This window comes from Myotis yumanensis, unplaced genomic scaffold (assembly GCF_028538775.1).
Source record: "Myotis yumanensis isolate MYYU_CA2020_CCGP unplaced genomic scaffold, mMyoYum1.0.hap1 SCAF_14, whole genome shotgun sequence".
NCBI classification, from domain to species: domain Eukaryota; kingdom Metazoa; phylum Chordata; class Mammalia; order Chiroptera; family Vespertilionidae; genus Myotis; species Myotis yumanensis.
The window spans coordinates 41584324-41607617 of record NW_027223765.1 but is presented as its reverse complement, the minus strand read 5'-3'; the positions used below and the strand labels follow the sequence as shown (position 1 = coordinate 41607617).

Below are 23294 nucleotides of genomic sequence, written 5' to 3'. Positions count from 1 at the left end.
GTAAAATGCACTTTGCATTTTATCAAACCCAACATTTGAAAAATAGGTTGAGACATCTGACAAATCCACACAGAGTGATCCTGCCTATCCTGATGGCAGCGCACTCTGCTCCCACAGGGCCCGAGTCCACCTCCCAGCAGCTAGCTCTGCGCCCACAGGACACAAGTCCACCTCCCAGCAGCTAGCTCTGCACCTACAGGGCCCAAGTCCACCTCCCAGCAGCGAGCTCTGCGCCCACAGGACACAAGTCCACCTCCCAGCAGCTAGCTCTGCACCTACAGGGCCCAAGTCCACCTCCCAGCAGCGAGCTCTGCGCCCACAGGGCCCAGGTCCACCTCCCAGCAGGGAACTCTGCTCCCACAGGGCCCAAGTCCACCTCCCAGCAGCTAGCTCTGCGCCCACAGGACACAAGTCCACCGCCCAGCAGCGAGCTCTGCGCCCACAGGACCCAGGTCCACCTCCCAGCAGCGAGCTCTGTGCCCACAGGACCCAGGTCCACCTCCCAGCAGCGAGCTCTGTGCCCACAGGACCCAGGTCCACCTCCCAGCAGCTAGCTCTGCGCCCACAGGACACAAGTCCACCTCCCAGCAGCGAGCTCTGCGCCCACAGGGCCCAGGTCCACCTCCCAGCAGCGAGCTCTGCGCCCACAGGGCCCGAGTCCACCTCCCAGCAGCGAGCTCTGCGCCCACAGGGCCCAGGTCCACCTCCCAGCAGCTAGCTCTGCTCCCACAGGGCCCGAGTCCACCTCATAGACCGCTGCCCTTGCCTGGGCTTTTAGAAGAACCTATTGGACTGTAATAGACAGAACGATTCCTCTGTGATGGTGGTGATGAGTGTCCCTTTCCCTGAACCTGTTTTCATTTTCAGGGGCTGGGCCTCTACACACAGCCCAGTCTTGTCTGACTAGGTTCCCTGACAAGAAGATAAAGGGATGGCCTAGGCCAGTAGTCGGCAAACTCATTAGTCAACAGAGCCAAATATCAACAGTACAACGATTGAAATTTCTTTTGAGAGCCAAATTTTTTAAACTTAAACTATATAGGTAGGTACATTGTTATTAATTTAATTAGGGTACTCCTAAGGCTTAGGAAGAGCCACACTCAAGGGGCCAAAGAGCCGCATATGGCTCAGGAGCTGCAGTTTGCCGACCACGCCTAGGCTGTATCTCGCAACTCACACCTCCCCTATGCCTGCCGGGCAGGCCACCTGTCCCCCTGCCTTCCTTTACTGCTGGAGGAGGGGGAATCAAGATGTAGAGTTATTTCAGGTGTCTTTTCTTCATACATATCAAAACAAAGTGTTTTAATTGCACTCTTCTTTCCTTCACTCACCTTGCAATAAATATTTATTGAGCCCCTACTATGTGCTAAGTACCATGCTGGAGCTGATAAATCATCAGAAAACAAAACAGATAAGGTTCCTGCCCTCAGGGAGCTAATATTCTCGATGGAGGTTGCTCTCTGGGACCCAGGCCCGAGAGCCCTCACCTTAGTCATCCAACAGGCCAGGCACCATTCCTCTCCCCCGGGTTTTCTCATTCTGTGTCCTGGATTCCTTCCCTCCCTTCTGTCCTCTCCTCCGTGTGGATGGGACCAGCGCACACCTGTTCCAGCAAACACCTCCTCTCAGGGAAGCTGCCAATCAGATGGTACCAGGCCCCAACGCTTCCATGATCTTCTGATGGCTCTCACAGCCTGTCACCACCTGACCAGCCCTCCCGGGCCCCACAGTTACCTTTCTGACTCCCATAGAGGAGGCAGCCACTCCTGCTGCAGCTGCTGGGGGCCAGCCCATCCTGACTCCCCGATACCCCACTTCCTCACTCTCAGAGTCCCTGCCCCACACTCGCCCACCTGGATACCTGCTCATAGTTTAGTCTTTCTGTGGGACACACTTCACTACCAATGACTCCCTGCCTGCCTGTCTCCTCCTCTCCTCATCTCAGGGAGGCCAGGACCAGGTCAGCGCCGCACTCTGCCTTCGCAACTCCTGTCACGCTGGTCATACCTTGCTCAGTACCTGTCTTCCCCCACCGCTCGGGGCAGGGCCCATGTCTGTCCTAGTCATGGATGGATCTCTAGAGCTTGGCACAGACAATGTCTGATGAATGAATGAAGGATGGAAAGCACAAACAAAGGAACAGATGACATATTGCACTGAGACAACATTTAGTTCTCTCTGCTCTCTCCCCCTTTCTCTCCCAGGCCGGTAGTCAGAGCCTCTGTAGTTCTTGCTCCCAGGATGTTTGCAGGGTTGACATGTGCAAGCTACATAAGTCAGAAGCTCTCCCCAGCAAGTGTGAGCATCTCAACTCAGTGCAGTTATTGGGCAGGGAGCTGTGGTGTGCAAAGGAGAGGAGGCAGAGGGCAGCCAGAGGGACATGACACTGGAGATGGACCTGGGGTCTCACTAGAGCAGAGCCTGTCCCCACCTCCTTACAGTGCCGGGAATGTTTATGCTTCAGAAGGAAGGCAGGCAATGGACCTGCAGGGGTGAAACCCAAGGCCTGGGGTCTCAGCCTGTGCAAATCTTCCCAGTCCCCAAGGTGACCTGAGAGTAGCCGAGAGGATCCTGAGGGACCAGGTGCCTATTCTCTCGGACCTCATGTCCAGAGAGGCAGCCAAGTAAGTGGGACTTGTCACCCCCAGCTTGGCACAGCACTTCCCACACACAGCAGCTCCCAAGCAAGTCTCAAACCACGTGCACCCCCGGGGTCCAAGCTGCCCCGTGGGAGAGCGTGACCCAGCATTGGTTCCTTTGTGGGGAGTAAGATTCCTAACCCAGGAGCATCACAGCCAGGGACCAAGCTCTGAGCATGTGTGTTGAGTACATGTCATCAATAACTGGATCGGAGCTGGAGGGTGCTCTAAACATGAAATACATCTCTGCAGCTTGAAAAGAAAAAAGATGGTTTGGGGCTGGTTTGAATTAGGTAGAATGGAGACAGGAATTTTCCTGAAGCCCCTCCCCTGGGCAGCTCCGCGCTGCCTAGCAGACTAGACAAAGGATAGAGCCTGACTGACCCCACTGCCAGGGACCAGCGAGTCTGGGTTGGGGCGGTAGGCAGACCCCACAGCCTACTTTTGCACAGGCTGAGACCCCAGGCCTTGGGTTTCACCCCTGCAGGTCCATCAGGTGACTTTAAACATCATCACCTACCTCCACAGCTCAAGCGAAGCTCCCACAGGGCCCAAGTCCGCCTCATAGATCGCTGCCCTTGCCTGGGCTTTTAGAATTCGCCTGGTGAGACTCAGAGCCACCACCACAGCCTGAGTGATCAATGGCAGTGCTGGTCCCTCATTGTGCTGTTGCCCCCAAAAGGTACAATTATGCCTTTAAAGCTTACGGTGCAATTAAATCTCTCTCCATAATGGTGCTAATGGCTCCAGCAACCTTGCAGCAGCTGTCATATTTTAAAAGATCGTTCTGAATTGTTTTATATCTGAAATTGCTCTGTAAAATCTTGTTAACTTTTCATCTTCAGTTGAGTGTGTATTTAATGCTGAGAGGATGGCTTTCTTCCAGGCACGATGCACAAAGGGGCCTTCCTACCTCACTGACAAGACCGTCCTAGAGGACTCAATCCTACCAGAGACGTGAGCTCAGCCCCTCAGGCTCAGGTGCTCAGGAATCTGCTCTCTAAGGAAGAGTCCAAACTGAAGATTAGGTCAGGTGGCCCAGTCCAGAGCCCAGCAGAGGCGGTTCAGACTGACATCAGGACAGGAGGAAGAGAGAAAATGGCAAATGTATGGCTGCCACATGAGCAAGTGGCAGGGCCCCACCTTGGCACTCCCACTGCCCCTGGCTTTCCATGAAGGTGACCGCTAACTAATGATCTCATTACCTGTTTGTTCCCCAAGTAAAGTGTGAACCCCTCAGGAGAGGGGCTGTGTCTGCTTCACCATGCAGTGCCCCAAAACCATGGGAATAATTCACGAATGGAGTCCTGCCCCCACTGAGGATTAAGGATGGGTAACAGGGTAACAAGGAAAGGAAGACATCAGGTATCCAGCCACAAAGCACAGGCACGAGAGGCATGCTTCAGAGACAGTGAGGAGGAGGTTCTTTAATCACTGACCAGCCTTTGTAAACAGGGACCTAGAACTATTTAGAAATGCACCTCATGGTCATGTTGTTTCCCAGTAACAGCGATGGCAGCTAAGATGGCGGAGCACTTCCATGAGTCGCTGTTGTGCGAAGGCTGCACCCAGATCGTTTTACAGCCCCACAATGGCCCTCTGAGGGAGCTGGCATCCTCATCCCGGGGGGAAACTGAGGCTCAGGATCCAGCGACGGGAGGAGCAGGAACCAAACCCACAGCCTTCTCTGGACCACCGCGCAACTGTAGGTGAATCGGAGCTGGGTGGGTGATGGACACTGGGACCTGATATTTTTGAAACCACAATGGTAGGCAGCAGGGCGGAATTTTACTTTGAAGATGCCATCATTTTCTGAAGTATTTTTCGGAGGGAATGGCTCTTTGTTTAGGAGCCTCCCAGGTGTGACAAAGCAGAGCAAAGTCCAACTCAGTGATGGTGATGATGACAAGGGCAACATCATTAACGTAAGCCTTTATTCACACCCTCTGTTAAGTCCTCACAGCCACCGCATGAGGTAGACACAGTTATTATCCACATTCTACGGGAGAGGGAACTAAGGTCTCAGGAGAGAAGGTGGTGCACTCAAGGTCACAGCCATTCAGAGGTGAAACCCAGGGTCTAACCAGAGTCCATCTGCTGCCAGAGCCCGGTCCTTGGCCAAGATAATCCCAACCCCAATGGGCATATGGGGACTTGGGGACAATATCCCTAGACCCTTATGTGAAGGCTGGATTTGAGGGCCACAAGCCTGAAAACAGGGAGCCCCTTGAGGTCCCTGCTGCTTTGTACTCTAAGAAAGACCACAACTGACTCTGTTGCAACCCCAGGCGTTCCTGAACACTTAACTACCATTACAAGGAACAGAGGAAGGGGAGAGAGAGACTCCACCACAGGTCAGGGAGTGACCTCCTACAGGCCCAATCCGGACATTGCTTTTTGTAGGTGAATGTTTTACTGAAACACAGCCACATCCACTGACTTACCTGTCGCCAAGGCTGTGTTTGTGCCAGCACAGCAGAGTTGAGTAGCTGTGAGCAGGCTAGATGTCCCTCAAGGCTAGAGATATTTACTATTGGGCCCTTTACAGAAGCAAGTTTGCTAACCCTGGACTGGCTGTCAGAGAGCTCCTGCAAACAGCATGCGCAAGTAGCAAGCCAGAGACTCCAGGCAGATCAAGCATACACTGCACCTACCCAGGGTGCGAGTCCCTGGAGCAGTGAGACCTCCTCTGAGGTATACGCTGACATACCCAGGGTATAATTGTGGTTTTCAAAATAACATAATGTCCCAAACCAGCCAGACCCGCACCTCACCACCTCCTCTCCGCCGCTGAAAGGAGCGCCCTGAGGCTTACCTTTGTTGTACATGTTCGTTGGCACCTGGACATCACTGAGACTGATATTCACAGGCAGATTATTGAAATGGTCATTTGGGGCCAAGATGAATTCCTTCCCCAGCTCCAAAAAGTTCCCGTCTTTGTCCCTTTCATTGATCAGCACAGCATTGAAGTATTCATACTGAAAGAGAAGGCCAGGAAACGTTACATGTGGCTCAGGCAGGGGGCTGTGGTCTCAGGCAGACCTGGGCTTAAGCCACGGGCCATCCTCACACTGTGGATCCTGCCCTGGTCACGTGGTCCCTTTTACTCTTCCGTATCCTGATGGCAGCTTTCACAGGGGTGTGATAGTGGTATGTAAGTGCTTCTCAATATCATACAATATTCTTGGTGGGAAAAATGGAAGGAGCTGCACAGTACTTCCTTTTGCATATGTAAAGAAAACTGTCCTAAAACCATTTTAATTTTTGAAAATTTGAAGACAGACCCTGTTATTACACAGCCTACATTTCAGTTGAAGGCAACTGGAAAGAATAAAAAATAACAAGTAAACAGGTAATATGTCAGAAAAAGAAAAATAATAAAGCAGGACCAGGGGAAAGCAGCAGGGAAGGGCTGTGCTTTTATATACAAGGCTCAGAGGAGGTCTCACTGCTCCAGGGACTCGCACACATGCTGAATGAAGGGAGGAAAGGAGCTGTGTCGGCGACAGCACAGGCCAAGGGGACAGCAGGGCAAAGGCCCTCAAGATGCAAGTGTGCAGACACGTTTTAAAAATGGCTGTATCCTCATATCATCATCGTCATCATAATCATCATCATGGAATCTATGTATATAAAAGGCGAATATGCAAAGTGTCCCCTTGGGAGTTCGACTGGGAGACTGGGAGTTCCATCGCTCACTATGACGTGCGCTGACCACCAGGGGGTGGCGAGGAATGAAGGAAGGACCCAGCTGGCAGCCACCCAGGAAAGGGAGGCTCTGGCCGGCAGCCAGCAGCTGGAAGGAAAGCCCTGGCCAGCAGCCAGAAGGCCCCAATCGGCCCTGATTGCTGGCCAGGCCTAGGAACCCTACCTGCGCACGAATTTCATGCACTGGGGCTCTAGTGTGTGTGTATATATATATATAATGCTTACATTATTCTAAGTGCTTTTGATGGGTTAATTCTCCTTTCATGTGCTGATGTTCCTAACAACTCAATGAAAAAGATCTTATGAGTATTCCCACTTCACAGATGAGGAAACTGAGATATAGAGAATTCAGGTTCCCTGTCAAAGATTAATGTACAGCTGACAAGCAGAGTCAGGGTTCACACATAGGCAGTCTATTTCCACAGCATGTGCTCTTATCTACATGATTGCAAGATGGCAGATGGCAGTGTGGATGGAATGATCAGACTGGGGATTTAAAGCAACTGTGATTAATAAGCTCAGGACACTAATGGAAAAAAATAGAAAACAGGTAAGAACAAGTGGATAATATAAGCAGAGAGATGAATATTCTAAGAAAGAATATTTTATTTATTTATTTATTTCCTTTTATTTATTCTTTTAACATTGAGTTTCATTTGTTCTTTTTTATCTTCAACTATTCATCTTAAAATTTGCTTCTTTTCCATAAGCTTTTAAATCTATAATTTTTTGGTAGTCTGTTTAAAATTTTCAAATGAAAAAAAGGAAACCCTAGTAACCAAAAACACTATAACAGAATGAAGAATGCCTCTGCTGGCTCATCAGCAGACTGAATACAGCTGAGGATATAATCAATGAACCGAAAAATAGCTCAATAGAAAACTTCCCAAACTGAAAAGCAACGAGTAAAAAATGGAGAGAAATAAAAGAAACAGAACATTCAAGAACGTGGGACAATTACAAAAGGTGAAACGTGTAATAGGAATACCAGAAGGAAAGGAGAGTAAGAAACAGAAGAAATTTTGACATAATAATGGCTGAAATTTTTCTAAAATTATGACAAACACCAAACCACAGATCCAAGAAACTCAGAGAGCACCAAGCATATGACTTAAAAAACAATCTACACCTAGTCATATCATTTTCAAACAGCAAAAAAGTCAAAGAAAATATTAAAAGAAGCCAGGAAGTGAGGTGTTAAATATGTTTTTATTGATTTTTAGAGAGAAAGGAAGGGAGAGAGAGATAAAACCATCCATGAGAGAGAAACATCAACATCTATCGGCTGCCTCCTGCATGCCCCCTGCTGAAGATCAAGCCCACAATAGGGGCATGTGCCCTGACCAGGAATTGAACCAGTGACCCCTTGGTGCATGGGTCTACGCTCAACCACTGAGCCACACCGGCAGGGCACAATAACTTTTTTTTAATATATTTTATTGATTTTTTACAGTGAAGAAGGGAGAGGGATAGAGAGTCAGAAACATCGATGAGAGAGATTGATCAGCTGCCTCCTGCACGCCCCCCAGTGGAGATGTGCCCGCAACCAAGATACATGCCCCTGACCGGAATCGAACCTGGGACCCTTCAGTCCGCAGGCCAATGCTCTATCCACTGAGCCAAACCGGTTCGGCTCAGTAAGTTTTAAATGACTGAAATCCACATAGTATTGTCCCTGATAACAATAGGATAATTTTAGAAATTAATATATGATAATGATATAAAACTATCAATGATATCTAAGAAAAGTTTATGCCTAGAAAAACCCTAAAGATTTGGAAATTAAACAGCACAGTGCTTAATAATACATGTGTCAAGAAAGAAAATTACATGGAAAATATTTTTAAAGAATGATAATGAAAAGTGTCAATATGTGTAAGATGTAGCGAAAAAGACTACCAAAAAATTATAGATTTAAAAGCTTATGGAAAAGAAACAAATTTTAAGATGAATAGTTGAAGATAAAAAAGAACAAATGAAACTCAATGTTAAAAGAATAAATGAAATAATAGAGATAAAAGCAGAAAGCAATAAAACAAAAAGCAAATAACAGCAGGGGGAAATCAATAATATTAAAGTTGGTTCTTTAAAATAGTTAATAAAATTATAAAACCCTAGCTAGATGAATGAATAAAAAAAAAAGAAAGCACAGAATACTAGTATCAGGAATGAAAGAGGAAACATTATTATATATCCTAGAGACAATGAAAAGATAAGGGGTTATTACAAACAACTTTATGCCGATATTTGATAACTTGAGTTAAATGTCAAATTTCTTTTAAAAATAGAAATTACCAAAATTCTCAAAAGAAGATATGCCTGGCCCTACAAACACAAAGTAAGTGAGTTCACAATTAATAGCCATGCTAAAACAAATAACTCCAGGTTCAGGTGCCTTAAATTATGAATTACATCAAATATGTAAGAAATAAACACAAACCCTCTTATAAAATTAGAAGAGGGAATATGTCTCAACTTATTTAATGAAGGCAGCATAACCCTGATGCCAAAATCAAACAAGAAATTTTTTAAAAAATTATACACTAATATCCCTCATTAACCTAGATGTAAAAATCTTAACAAAATATTGAATCAAATTCACCTATACTTAAAAAGATGACCAACTTGTGTTTATCCCAGGAATTCAAGGTTGGTTTCGCATTTGAAAATATCAGCACAGTTTACCACATTAACAGAATAAAGAAAAAAAAATCACATGACCAAATAAATGCAGAAAAATTCATTTGAAAGAATTCAACTTTTGTTTATCAAAAAACTCTCAGGAAATTAGAAATAGGATAAAATGTCCTCAACCTGATGAAGAGCATTTATGAAAAACCTACAGCTAAAATTATATACATGATGAAGCACTCAATATGTTTCCTCTAAGATCAGGAGCGTGGCAAAGATGTTGGATCATTTCTATTCAACATCATACTAGTGGTCCTGGCAAATTCAGTAAAACAAACAAATAAGTGGTCATAGGGATTGAAAAGGAAATACTCTATTTATATACAGCATGATTACCTATGTTGCAAAACCTGAGGAATTCACATAATCTACTATAACTAGTGAGTTTAGCAAAATCATGGGATACAAGATCAATATATAAAAATCAGTAAATACTAGTATACTAACAAAGAACAATTGAAATTAAAATTGAAAGAAGTAACATTTACAGTAGTATAAAAAAGATGAAATACTTATGTATTCCTTTTATAAAACGCATATATAATGCCTGTATGCTGAAAACTACAATACAGGGTAGGGCAAAAGTAGATTCACAGATGTGAGTACATGAAACACAGAGTTTATTCTTGTATTATTATTTATTAACTAGAGGCCCAGTACACAGATTCCTGCACCAGTGGGGCCCCTCAGCCTGGCCTGCACCTTCTCGAAATCTAGGACCCCTCAGGGGATGTTGGACTTCCGGTTTCAGCCTGATCTCTGCAGAGCAGGCCAAGGGACCCCACTGGTGCAAGAATCCCTGCACCAGGCCTCTAGTATGCATATAAGATCTTTGGTGAATCTCTTCCCGCCCTCCCCCTTATCCCCTTCCCTCTGAGATTCATCAGTCTGTTCCATGGTTCTATGCCTGTTCATTGAGCATCTGCCCCCTGGTGGTCAGTGCACATCATAGCTACTGGTCAAATGGTCGAACGGTCAAATGGTCAAACAGTCGCTTAGGCATATATATATATATATATATATATATATATATATATATATATAATGGTATTATTTTTCCATTCAAACATCTGTAAACCTATGTTTTCCCCACTCTGTTTATTGCTGTGAGAAATTTTAAAAGGTTTAAATAAATACAGAGAGATAGCTTGCTTAAGGATTAGAAAATTCAGTATTAAGGTGCTAATTCTTCTGAAATTGATCTATAAATTCAACAAAATCCCAATCAAAATCTCAACAGGCTTTTTCTAGGAATTGCCAAGTGTATTTCAAGTTTTACATGGAAGTAAAAGGGATCTACAATATTGAAAACAATTTTGACAAAGAAGAACCAAGTCCAAGGAGTCACATTTCCTGATTTTAAGTTTTACTATAAACCTAATTAAGTAAAAACAGTATGGTATTGGCCTTAGAAGAAACAAACAGATCAATGGAACAGAGTCCAAAAATAAAGCCACAAATATAGTCAATTGATTTTTTTTCCCTTGTTTTTAATATTAAACAATGGTTTACTTCTTTATTTTCAGAAGATAATTGTAAACATTACCATTGTCTGGAAAGAGTCATTGTCAGGCTTTCTTTTTCCTCTTATCATCATGAAGCAACATTTTCCATAATATGCGTTTTAACTCATCATTTGTGATGACTGATTTTGCCTTTCCTGCTTTGTAACTCAGAAACCTAATTTTATGTTTTTATTGAGTTTATTGGGGTAACATTAGTTATAAAATTACATAGGTTTCAGGTATTTCAGGTGTACAATTCTGTAACACATCATCTGTATATTGCATTGTGTGTTCACCACCCCAAGTCAAGTGTCCTTCCATCATCATTTTATGGCCCTTTTTACCCTCTTCTTCCTCCCCAAGCCACCCTTTCCCTCTGGTAATCACCACACTGTTGTCTGTGTCTATGATTTTGCTTAATAACGTTTTTCACCCAGCTTCCCAACTCTCCTCACAACAGCTATCAGTCTGTTAGTCTGTTTTCTGTATCTATGAGTCTGTTTCTATTTTGTTTATTAGTTTGTTTTGTTCATTAGATTCCACATGTAAGTTAAATCATATGGTACTTGTCTTTCTTTGACTGGCATATTTCACTTAGTGTAACACTCTCCTGATCAATCCCCACTGTCATAAAGGGGAAGATTTCCTTCTTTTTTACAGCCAAGTAATGTTCCATTGTGTAAATGTACCACAGCTTTTTTGTTTGGTCTGTTTTCAGATCTTGGCTATTGAAAAAAACACTGCAATCTTCATAGGGGTTCATACATTCTTTCAAATCAATGTTTTGGATTTGTTCAAATATATTCTCAGAAGTGGAATCTCTCTGTCATAAGGCAGTTTCGGTTTTAGTTATTTTGAGGTAACTGCATACTGCTTTCCACAGAGGCTGAATTAATCTATATTCCCACCAACATGCATGAGGGTTCCCTTTTCTCCACATCCTTGCCAATACTTTTTGTTTGTTGATTTATTGATGATAGCCATTCTGACAGGTGTGAGGTGATATCTCATTATGGTTTTAATTTGCATTTCCCTGATGATTAGTGACAGGCAATTTTTCATGGTCTATTGGATATCTGTATGTCCTCTTTGGAGAAGTGTCTATTCAGGTATAAATTGTTCATACTAACCCTATCAGATGTATCTCCCATTTAGTGGGTTGTCTTTTCACTTTGTTGATGGTTCCCTTTGCTGTCCAAAAATATTTTAGTTTGATGTAGTCCCATTTGTTTAATTTTTCTTTTGTTTCCTTTGCCCAAGGTTATATATCAGGGAAAAAAATTCTACAAGAGATGTTTGAGATCTTATTGCCTCTGTCTTCTTCTAGGACTTTTATGATATTGAGTCTTACGGTAAAGTCTTTGATCCATTTTGAGATTATTCTTGTGTATTGTGTAAGAAGGTTGTCTAGTTTCATTTTTTTGTACATTTCTGTCCAATTTCCCCAGCACCATTTATTGAATAGACTATCTTTACCTTATTGTATGTTCCTGCATCTTTTGTTGAATATTAATTGACCATAAAGGCATGGGTTTATTTCTGGGCTCTCTACTCTGTTCCATTATTCTGTATGTCTGTTTTTATGCCAGTACCATGCTATTTTTATTCCTATGACCTTGTAGTATTTAATATCTGGTATTTGATAACAGTGATTCCTTCAACTTTGTTCTGTCTTGTGATTGCTGTGGCTATTCGGGGTCTTTTGTTGTTCCATATAAATTTTTGGAATATTGATTCTAGTTCTGTGAAATATACCATTAGTATCTTGATAGAAATTGCATTGAATCTATACATTGATTTGGGTAGTATGAACACTGTAATGATACTAGAGGCCCGGTGCACAAAATTCTTGAACTTGGGGGTGGGGGGGGTACCTCAACCCAATTGCGAGATGGTGCAGGCCAGGCTGAGGGACCCCATTGGCGCACGATCGGGGCTGGGGAGGGACAGGAGGTTGGCCAGTCGGGGAGGGACTGCAGGAGGGCTCCAGGGTGTGTCCGGCCCATCTCACTCAGTCCCAATCGGCCGGACCCCAGCAGCAAACTAACCTATCAGTCAGAGCATCTGCCCCCTGGTGGTCAGTGCACATCATAATGAGCAGTTGAATGGCCTTAGCATATCATTAGCATATTATGCTTTGATTGTTTGAAAAGAAGACGGGATGACCGGACACTTAGCATATTAGGCTTTTATTACATAGGATTAGTTATATCTGTCCATGAAGATGATATATGCTTCCACTTATTTGTATCTTATTCTGTTTCTTTTTTCAGTTCTTATAATTATCCAAGTACAGGCATTTTACATCCATGGTTAAGTTTATTCCTTTTTTTTTAATGCAATTGCAAATGGGATTGTTTTGTTAGTTTCCCTTTCTGATAGTTCATTATTGCTGTATAAAAATGCAACTGATTTCTGAATATTTGTTTTGTACTCTGCTACTTTACGGAATTAATTTTTCATTTTTTTCTTGTATTTGATTTCTAGTTTCATACAAATGTGGTCAGAGAAGATACATGATATGATTTCAATCTTCTTAAGTTTATTGAGACTTGTTTTGTGTCCTAACATGTGGTCTATCTTAGAAAATGTTCCATGTGTATTTGAAAAGAATATTTCTTCTGCTTATTTGGGGTAAAATACTCTGAAGATATAAGTTAAAGCCATCTAAACTAGTGTGCCATTTAAGGCCACTATTTCCTGGTGATTTTCTGTCTGGAAGATCTATCCATTGATGTCAAAATATGCATGGATCTCAAAAACTTTGTAAGGGAATGAAGCCAGAATCACAAGAGTACATGTGTACAATGCCATTTTTATATGAAGTTCTAGCAAAGGCAATAGTGGCAGGATGCAAGGATTGCTTCTGGGAGGGGGGCTACTGGAAAGGAACACAAGGGAACGTCCTGGGATGCTGGACACGTTCTATGTCTTCATGGGGTGTGGGCTACTCAGGAGTATTCATTTGTCAGTACGCACTGACTTTTCAGCAAAAGAACTTGCATTTTATTACCTAGAAATGTATGCCTCAATAAGAAAATTAATCATAGAAGACCTTTCACTTTTTGAACAATTCTTAATTCAAAAGCTATACAGAAACAAAACTCAGTTTAACAAATTTCACTCCCAGCCATATTATGATTTACTGTGATATGACACCCAGAAACAAAAGAAAACACACCTTCCTGATGAAACACCAACCAGGGAGCACCGGAGCAGCAGAAACACCTTGACTGGCCCATGAACTGCCCACACCAAGGGGAAGGCCGTCCTTCTAACCGGATCTGCTTTCTAGGTAACATGTCAGCAGGGTTTCCTCCCACAGCTCCACGCTGGGTAAGGTCTTAATCTCCCACAGACCCAAGTGCTTCCCAGAATATTATCAACACTTTTTAAATCTCAAACCTTCAATGCCATTGTTTCATTATAACTGGATGTTGAATTAACAAAACAAAGCCTCGGCCTGCATGGTAAAGGCCAAGGCAATCATGGTTCACGCACAGGCCCTCCGGAGGCCAGGCCGTTGAATGGAATAGTCTGCACAGCCCAGAATACAAATGAAGGCGGGATGGAAAGGCAAGCAGGCTTTTGCTCAGTGGCGCTCATCATTTCCCGCGGGCGACTGTGTATTCTGCTTCTCCTCCCAAATCCATTTGTCCTTATTGACTTGGAAAAGGCTGACTTGGTGCAAACAAGAAGAATCATTCCTCAGCCCTTGGAATTCATTGCTATCGTTATGAGGCTCAGGGGCTTTGTCCACATGGTCGAGAAAAGATATGCTTAGTTCAAGTCACCTCAGTATTTCTGAATCCCATGGAGTAAGAGCAAATCAATGTTGTGAGTAGATCCGATAACCTACTAAGTGTGATGGGGTGCAAAGGAAACTAATGCAGGACACAGATTGTGACGTACAAAAGTGGTGGCTCAGAAGGAGGTGGCTCAGAATGAGATGGTCCAGTGAGTGCCTAAAACAGACTCATTCAGGCAGGTGCAGACACAGTTCTTCTGTAAAGGTCAGATAGTAAGTATTTTAGAAGTTGTAAGCTGTAGGGAAGTGGCTGCGACACCTCGACTTCCCTTACAGCACAGCAGCGGCACAGACAGTGTCTAAACCAATGCACACGCTGTGTGTCAGTCAAACTTAATTTAACAAAAACGTGCAAAAATTACAAAAGGGATTTCACCTGCAGGCTATAGTTTGCCATCCCTTTTAGTAGGGTGTTATGAGAATTTCAAGAGACAGAAATAAAAAACCTCAAGCTGGAAGGAATTAAGCATTTCTTTCGCTAAAAAGTTTTTTAGTACAATATTGAAGGAAAAGAATAATGCTGAAGGACTGATGTTACCCAACTTCAAGACTTACTATAAAACTATACAGCAATAGAAACACTGTGATATTGGTGGAAGAATAGATAAATAGATCAATGAAGCAAAATGGAGAGCCCAGAAATTGACTCCCATAAATACAGTCAACTGATTTTTGACAAAAGAGCAAAGATAGTCTCTTCAACGAATGGTGCTGGAAAATTTGAACATCCACATGCAAAAAAATAAGAAGGAGAAGGAGAAGGGAGAGGAGAAGGAGGGGGGGGAGCAAGAGGAGGAGGAGGAGGAGGAGGAGGAGAGGCTAAACATGGAGCTTAAACATTTCACACACACAAAAAAAAAAAAACACTCAAAATGAATCATAGACCTAAATATAAAATGAAAACTATAAATCTCCTAGAAAATAACAAGGGAAGCCTAGATGACCTTGGGTGTGATGTTTTTTAGGTACAACACCAAAGACAAAATCCATGAAAGAATTATAAAGTAGACTTCATTGGAATGAAAAACTTCTGCTTTATGAAAGATAGTGTCAAGAGAATTAGAAGACAAGGAACAGACTGGAAAGACACATATGATAAAGAACTGTTATCCAAAATATATTAAGAACATTTAAACTCAACAATAAGAAAACAAACTCAGTTAAAAAATGGGCCAAACACTTTAAAAGTTGCTTCACTAAATAAGATATACAGATGGCAAATGAGCATGTGAAAGATGTTCCACATCATATGTCATCAGGGAAATGTGAATTAAAACAACAAAGAGATACCATTACATGCCTATTAAAATGGCCAAAATCCCAAACACTGACAACACCAAATGCCGGTGAGAATGTGAAGCAACAAAAACTCTCTTATACTGCTGGAGGGAATCAAACATGATACAGCCACTTTCAAAAACAGTTTGGTGGTTTCTTACAGAATTAAACATACTTTTAACATGTGACCATGCTATTTGGCTTTTACTCAAAAGAGCTGAAAACTTATGTCCTCACATAAACCTGCACATAGATGTCTATAGAAGCTTTATTTAAACTTGGAACAAACCAGGATGTCCTTCAGAGAGTGAATGGACAAGTAAATTATGTACCTCCAGACAATGGAATATTACTTAGAACTAATAAGAAATGAGCTATTAGCCCGGCTGGCATGGCTTGGTGGTTGAGTGTCAACCTATGAAACGGAAGGTCACGGTTTGATTCCCAGTTGGAGCACATACCAGGGTTGCGGGTTCAATCCCCAGCATGGGGTTTGCAGGAGGCAGCCAATCAATGATTTTCTCTCTCATCATTGATGTTTCTATCTCTCTCTCCCTCTCCCTTGTTCTCTGAAATCAATAAAAATATATTTTTTTTTAAAAAAGAAATGTGCTATCAAGCCATGAAAAGACCTGAGGAATCTAAATACATACTACTAACTGAAAGAAGCCAATATAAGAAGACTACATACTGTATGACCCCAACTCGGTGACATTCTGGAAAAGGCAAAGCTGTAGAGACAATACAAGATCAGTGTTCTCCAGGGGTGTACATGTGACCATGCTATTTGGCTTTTACTCAAAAGAGCTGAAAACTTATGTCCTCACATAAACCTGCACATAGATGTCTATAGAAGCTTTATTTAAACTTGGAACAAACCAGGATGTCCTTCAGAGAGTGAATGGACAAGTAAATTATGTACCTCCAGACAATGGAATATTACTTAGAACTAATAAGAAATGAGCTATTAGCCCGGCTGGCATGGCTTGGTGGTTGAGTGTCAACCTATGAAACGGAAGGTCACGGTTTGATTCCCAGTTGGAGCACATACCAGGGTTGCGGGTTCAATCCCCAGCATGGGGTTTGCAGGAGGCAGCCAATCAATGATTTTCTCTCTCATCATTGATGTTTCTATCTCTCTCTCCCTCTCCCTTGTTCTCTGAAATCAATAAAAATATATTTTTTTTAAAAAAAGAAATGTGCTATCAAGCCATGAAAAGACCTGAGGAATCTAAATACATATTACTAACTGAAAGAAGCCAATATAAGAAGACTACATACTGAATGACCCCAACTCGGTGACATTCTGGAAAAGGCAAAGCTGTAGAGACAATACAAGATCAGTGTTCTCCAGGGGTGTGGTGGGGGCGAGGAATGAATAGGCAGAACACAGGATTTTCAGGGCAGTGAAAATAGTATGTATGATATAATGATAAATGTGTCATTATACACTTTTCCAAACCCAGAGAATATAAAATACCAAGAGTACATACTAAAGTAAACGATGGACTGGGTGGTTATGTGTCAATGTAGGTTCACCCTTGGTGAGTGATGTGTGGGAGCAGAGGGCAGATCTCTCTGTACTGGCCTCTCAATTGTGCTGTGAGCCTAAACCTGTGCTAAATAAATAATCTTTGAAAAAATGTTTTTGAGCAGCATCTCCTAGATACATATTTATTTATAACATATGTCCTGCTTACCAACCATTATACTAACACTAGTGGCCCAGTGCACAAAATTCTGCACATTAAAGGGGAATTAATTAGCGGAAATATTTTAATATTGCTATTTGCCCTTTCTCTATAATAGAAGTGTCAGAGATGAAAGGGAGATATGAAAATCTCCCTCCTGTCAGAGTCTGGGGTGCACTTTGGGACCTGGAGTCAAGTCCCTGCCCACCACCCGCACGCGCTTCGAAAATGCAGGAGACCCAAACCCGACCTGCCCCACCCCATTGGGTGAGACCCAGACCTGACCAGCCCCAACCCCGTCAAGCCCCTCCGGGCGGCGGGCGCAGCCTCAGGTCCCCCGTCAAGCCCCACCAGGCGAGAGGCACAACCTGAGGTCCCCCGTCAAGCCCCGCAGGTTGGGGAGCGCAGTCTGAGGTCTCCCGGCCTGCCGCTGGGGTGAGGGGCACAGCCTGAGGTCCCCGGTCAAGCCCCACCGGGCAGGGGGCACGGCTTGAGGTCCCTCGCCCTGGCCAGGCACCATGCAGCCTCAGGTCCTTGCTGTTTGGTCATGACGTTATGGTGTCCCAGCTAATTTGCATATTCCTCTATTATATAGATAAATGAACATTCTAAAACAAACTACAAAATATACAGTAAAAGTAAAAGGTACAAGTGACACATTCTCTTTGGGGCACCCCTGGCTGGTTCTGTGCACCCCTGGGTACAGCACTTCTGGACAGTGTCCCAGAGCAGCATTTCCAAAACATGATCTGTGTGTACAAGAGAGCCAGGCCACAGAACACTTGCAAGGAGTGATTTTTAAAATGTGTGTCATGGTGAACAAAGGTTGGGAAATGCATGGAGAGCTGGAGTTTAAGGAAAGGCAAAGAGGTCTCTCCATTTCAGGACTTCTCAGGGCCTTGAACTCCGTGAGACTACACTGTTAAGCTTGGAGGTCTGGGGGCAGAGATGCTGAATGCAGCATTGCACAGACACAGCTGATCATGCTGGTGTCCTCCTCAGCACTTGCCAAGGGGTCACTGTATAAGTACCTGTGTGACTGTTTTATCAATGGTGGCTTCCCCAGGACTAGTTCAGCAACTCAGGAATCATGTCCGTGTTAGGCACTGCTGTATCACCAGGCCCTTGTTGGTTGACTAACTGACCAGGATCCAGTGTCAGGATCCACTGGGTCACCAGGTCTCTCCTGCAGACCTGTCTTCACAGTCAGCTTCCAAGTCACGTGGCACCCAGGAGCATTCTCAGCAGGGAGGGGAGATCATGCAGTAGACAGCATCTCCCATGGCCCAGGGAAAGGGAAGCTGGAGGAGGCCAAGGTCATACTGCTGCACTGCCGGTCACATTCAGGGAGAAGAGTGTACAGAGTAGTGGGTGAACGTGACTCGAGAAGTGATCCGAATTGCTGACCCGTGCAAATCATCGTAAGATGAGGGACAAGGCGGGAGCCCTGTGATACCTCCAGGAACCGCAGCTTCCCCGAGGGCTGGCTGGGCATCCTCCCGCGGGCAGAGGCCCTCTCCTGCAATGCCATTGTCACAGAATATGGCAGTTTTCAGTTCTGATAGCGGTGCACCAGTGAAAACAATTTATTGCTCCACCTCTCTACCAACTAGAATCCAGTAGGTAAGGTCGTCTCATTGGCCTAGCTGCACACCTGCCGCCATCCAGAGCCAAACCTCGGATTCATCAGGAACAATCACTAGATAGCACAGCGTGTGTGGCTTCGCTCACTAGCTGGTGGTGACTGCCTGCGTGTGTTGAGAAGGCTCCTGAGGTGATATCTCAGCCTTAGAAGCCTAAGTTCACCTCCAATGGTGGTGGAGTCTCTCCAACCCTCACAGCCCTGAGCACTCCTCAGCCCTAGTTTACAGGTTGGCACACTGCTTCTAGAAAGAGCCAGACAGTAACTACTTTATGTTTTGCAGGCCAAACAGTCTCTGTCACATTTCATTCTGTTGTTTTAGCAAGAGTAGCCAAATGCAATACATAAACAAGTGGGTGTGGCTGAGTCCGAATAAAACTTTCTCTACAAAAAACAGGCACCTGACCTCTCCGCTGTTCCCTCTTCACTCTCACAGGTGAGAGGCAGCTGGCCTCAAACATCCAGATGCCCTGGGGCAATGCTTCTCAACCCCAGCCTGGGAGCTTCCAACATCTGGCCAGATCTCAGAACAATTCTATTTAAATATCAAGAGGGTGTTTCTCCAGCCTCGGCCAGGTGATTCCAGGGTGCAGCCCAGGCGGAGAGGCAGAGTTTCTGGGGTGACTTCCATTTCCCTTCCAAGGTGAGTTGCATAGCAGAACTACAGGGTCTACTGCAGCAGGCCTGCCTCAGGGGCGGAGGTACTGCTCCACACATTTAATTAAATCCCGCCTGGAAAGCTCGCTAATTGTTTCCGCTGTGTGTGCGCTGTGGAACCACCCAGCTGTAAACTCCGCAGCAGGTGGGCCTCTGCTTCTCCGCTCACCTACCGGGCACTGAACCCCAGAGTCACTCCAAGTCATAAAATTCAGCCTGAGGGTGGAACCCAGAACAAGCACTATTAGCAAAGCCAGCACCCACTCAATAAACACCCAGACTGGTCAGAATGTTCTGGAGAAATAGACCAATGGGGGCGGGGGAGAGGGAGAGAGAGGGAGAGGTTGAGCTTTATTGAGTTGGCTCATTTGATGGTGGGCACTGGCAAGTCCAGATTCTATAGGGCGAGCTGGCAGGCTGGGTATTTCGGTAAGACTTGGTGTTGCAGCCTTGAATCCAGATTCCACAGGGCAGACCAGGCAGCTGGGACAGGCAGGGTCTTCACTTGCCCTCACCCTCACCAGGCAGAATTGCTTCTTCCTCAGTGAACCTGTCTTTGCTGTTAAGGCCTCCAGCTGACCGGAGGAGGCACCCCCTTGTTACAGATGAGGGGACCTGCTTCCCTCAGAGTCTACTGATTGTAAATGTTAGTCACATCTAAAAATGCCTTCACAGCAACATCAAAACTGGTGCTTGACCAAACAAACACCTGGGTACCACAGCCTCGCCAAGTTGACACATGAAATGAACCGTCACAACTGTCCTTCTCAATGGACTGGGGCAGCAATTTGTCAGCTGGACTCCCAGCTATCTCCTCGTCCCCCACCACCCATCCAGGCAGCAACCAGAGTGATTGTTTAGACAAGTGGATTGGGCTGTGTCACTCTCCAGGGGTTCCCTGCCACCCTCAGAATAAACCCTTCCCCAAGCTCTGAAAGGCCCTGTGGTCCAGCTGCTCCCCACTTTGTCCACTGGGTCTCCTCCAGTGACCAGCCTCCCTGCTCTCTTGCTAGGGTTCAAACATTCGTCTCCACTTAGGGCGTTACAGGCAGGCTGAGCCAGCGCCCTGAGGTTGCCTGAGGCAACCACTCCCTGCAGTCTTTACATTAAGCTCTGTGGTCCTCAGGCCTTTTCCTTCATGCGATTTGCTGGTGGCTAAGCTGAGTGGGCTTCTGTTACTTGCAAGCAGAGTCCTAACTTGCACACGCATCACACCCTGATGCTGAAGGCCTTCCAGAAGGACTGCTCTCAGCATTGCCAGGCCTCACTGGAAGTGTCCCTCCGGCCTTGGGTTCTTGTCCGGTGTGCATTCCTCACCCGGCCCTGATACTGGCTTCAATCTCTACCTACCCAGTCCTGTTGGCCCAATCATCACCTATCTTTCTCTACCTGATCTTTATGTGCCTCTATTTCCTCACCTGTGCTGGATGCTTTGAACTCCTTCAAGCATCCAGCACAGGGAAGAACTCAGTAAAGGGCACCATGGTTAAGGGCTCAAATCCATCTGCAGGCCCAGGGCTCTCTCTCCCACTCCCCCAAAGCCTTCTCCTTCCCAGTTATCCTACCTCCTCTGATCTTCTCTCCCAACTCAGGAAATCAGTGGGTCCTTGGGCCTTTTCCTTCATGGGATTTGCTTCCCTGGAAACCCTTAGAGCAACGGTTCTCAACCTGTGGGTCGCGACCCCTTTGGGGGTCGAACGACCCTTTCACAGGGGTCACCTAAGACCATAGGAAAACACATATATAATTACATATTTTTTTGTGATTAATCACTATGCTTTAATTATGTTCAATTTATAACAATTAAATCGAGGGTCACCACAACATGAGGAACTGTACTAAAGGGTAGCGGCATTAGGAAGGTTGAGAACCACTGCCTTAAAGGGTTAGCTTTGGGTGGTGAGTCACCGAAGGGCAGGCAGGCACCCATGCATCCCTGGATTTCAGGAGTATCTTACCATCCCAGAGACACCACACCTTTCTCACCTCTACATCCCTGGCACCAAACACAGTGCCTGGATCCTCAGTCAGGTGGTAGGGCGAATAAACAAATACAATAACCACTCAGGGCAACATCTTCATGTCCCACCATCAGCTGGGAGGAGCCTTCCCTCTCCCAGCCCAGAAGTTAGTGCCAAGTGGGGGCAGAAACCTGCACGGGCCTCCTGATTCCCATCCCTCCCCCTGCCTGGATTTCACCGTGTTCCACTCATGAAGCAGCAAACCGGCCAGGGATGGCAAGGAGAGGAAAGCAGGGCTTTGAAGCCTGATGCCCAGGGTTGAAAGCACACTTGCTTCCAAAGGGCACTCTAACTTTCTACGGCTGTTTCTTTCTCTGTGCAGAGGGAATGGCGACACTTCCTCTTCAGATCTTTCTGAGGATTGAGTGGGATAAAATGGACAAAAGCAATAGGCACAGTGCCCAGAGCAGGCTCTTAATATGTTTTGGTTCTCTCCTCTTTTCCTTATTATTTTCCCCTTCCGTGCTCTGGGATGGCAGCCAACTTTTTACAACTTAGATTAAAAAATAAAAATTAGTAAGAATTTTAGCTCCAAATGAGCCCAGAAAATACCAAGTTCTCAGGGCACAGGCATCCTATGGGGAAGTGACATATACCCCGCTCCTCAGTGGCCCTCTCCGGTGCTATCTGTTACTACTCAATAATCCCATTTTCTCCTCATATGTGAGAATTGACTTTTTAATGATCTGTTTCAGAATATTTCTAGGTATTAATGTTACATTAACTCATTTATAATTCCCCAAGCACCACCGTTCCTTTAAAAAGCAGATAATGAATATCCTTCTCCCAGCCATCTGGAATCTCTGGCCTCGGAGACTGCTCAAATATGAGTCTTAATGGCCTACTTAACAAGCTACTTATGCAGGCCTGGACCGCAGCGGTCTGCAGGTCTAGCTGGCCACTTGGCATTTAACTTTAAGAGCCTTGGGATGGAGTATATAACTCAAGCATGCTGGGTTCAAATCCCAGCTCTGCTGCTTAGCCACAATCTCCCAGTTACCTCGTCCACATGATGGGATTACAACACCCACATTATAGGGGAATCATTTTGAGTAAGAAACACATAAAGGAAAAAAAAAGCACTCAGTTCACTGACTTAGTCACAGTATTCGGTTGACCTGTATAATAATGGTTATATATTGGTAATTTCATACGCTTTCACATAATAGGGTTTCGACAAATAATAGCAGTCACTACTGTGGTGGAGCTGACTGGCAGACCGAGGGCGGAGGAAAACGTATGAAAAGACAAGGCAGGAACACCATTATCTCCCACTCACTGGGGATGGGTTTCCCAGGTGCTCCCTCAACACCTACTGTGCCCATCCCCCACTGTCGTCTCCTTAGGGCAGTGTGAGTTTCCTGACTGGCCACTGACCTACAAGAAATCCTCCAGGGCTTTCCCAAAGGTCTTAAGACAAAGGACAAGTTCCTTACCATGGCAGTCAAGGACTCCTAGCTCTGGCTCCTCCCCAAACCTAGAACCGCCCACCTCACTGAACTGCTCACCTCATTGGTCCCCATTAATGGCTCCATCACTCCATGATCCTAGGTCCATGTGGCCACTGGCCATACTATTCCCTCCTGTCCAGAAGATTTTCTCCAGTTGACACTTTCATAATCCCCGTCCCCCCTTAGATCCAGTTCAGTTATCA

The 23294-nt window shown here is 45.0% G+C and overlaps 1 protein-coding gene across 2 annotated transcripts in view; it reads right to left on the bottom strand.

The window, feature by feature from the left end:
• Positions 1-23294, bottom strand: part of CACNA2D3 (calcium voltage-gated channel auxiliary subunit alpha2delta 3) — an 812027-nt gene that overhangs the window by 494805 nt on the left and 293928 nt on the right. For both annotated transcript variants that reach the window (XM_070390783.1, XM_070390784.1), the window contains exon 5: positions 5455-5617. In XM_070390783.1, coding sequence (XP_070246884.1) covers positions 5455-5617 — 163 coding nt within the window. The remainder of the gene's footprint in view (positions 1-5454; positions 5618-23294) is intronic.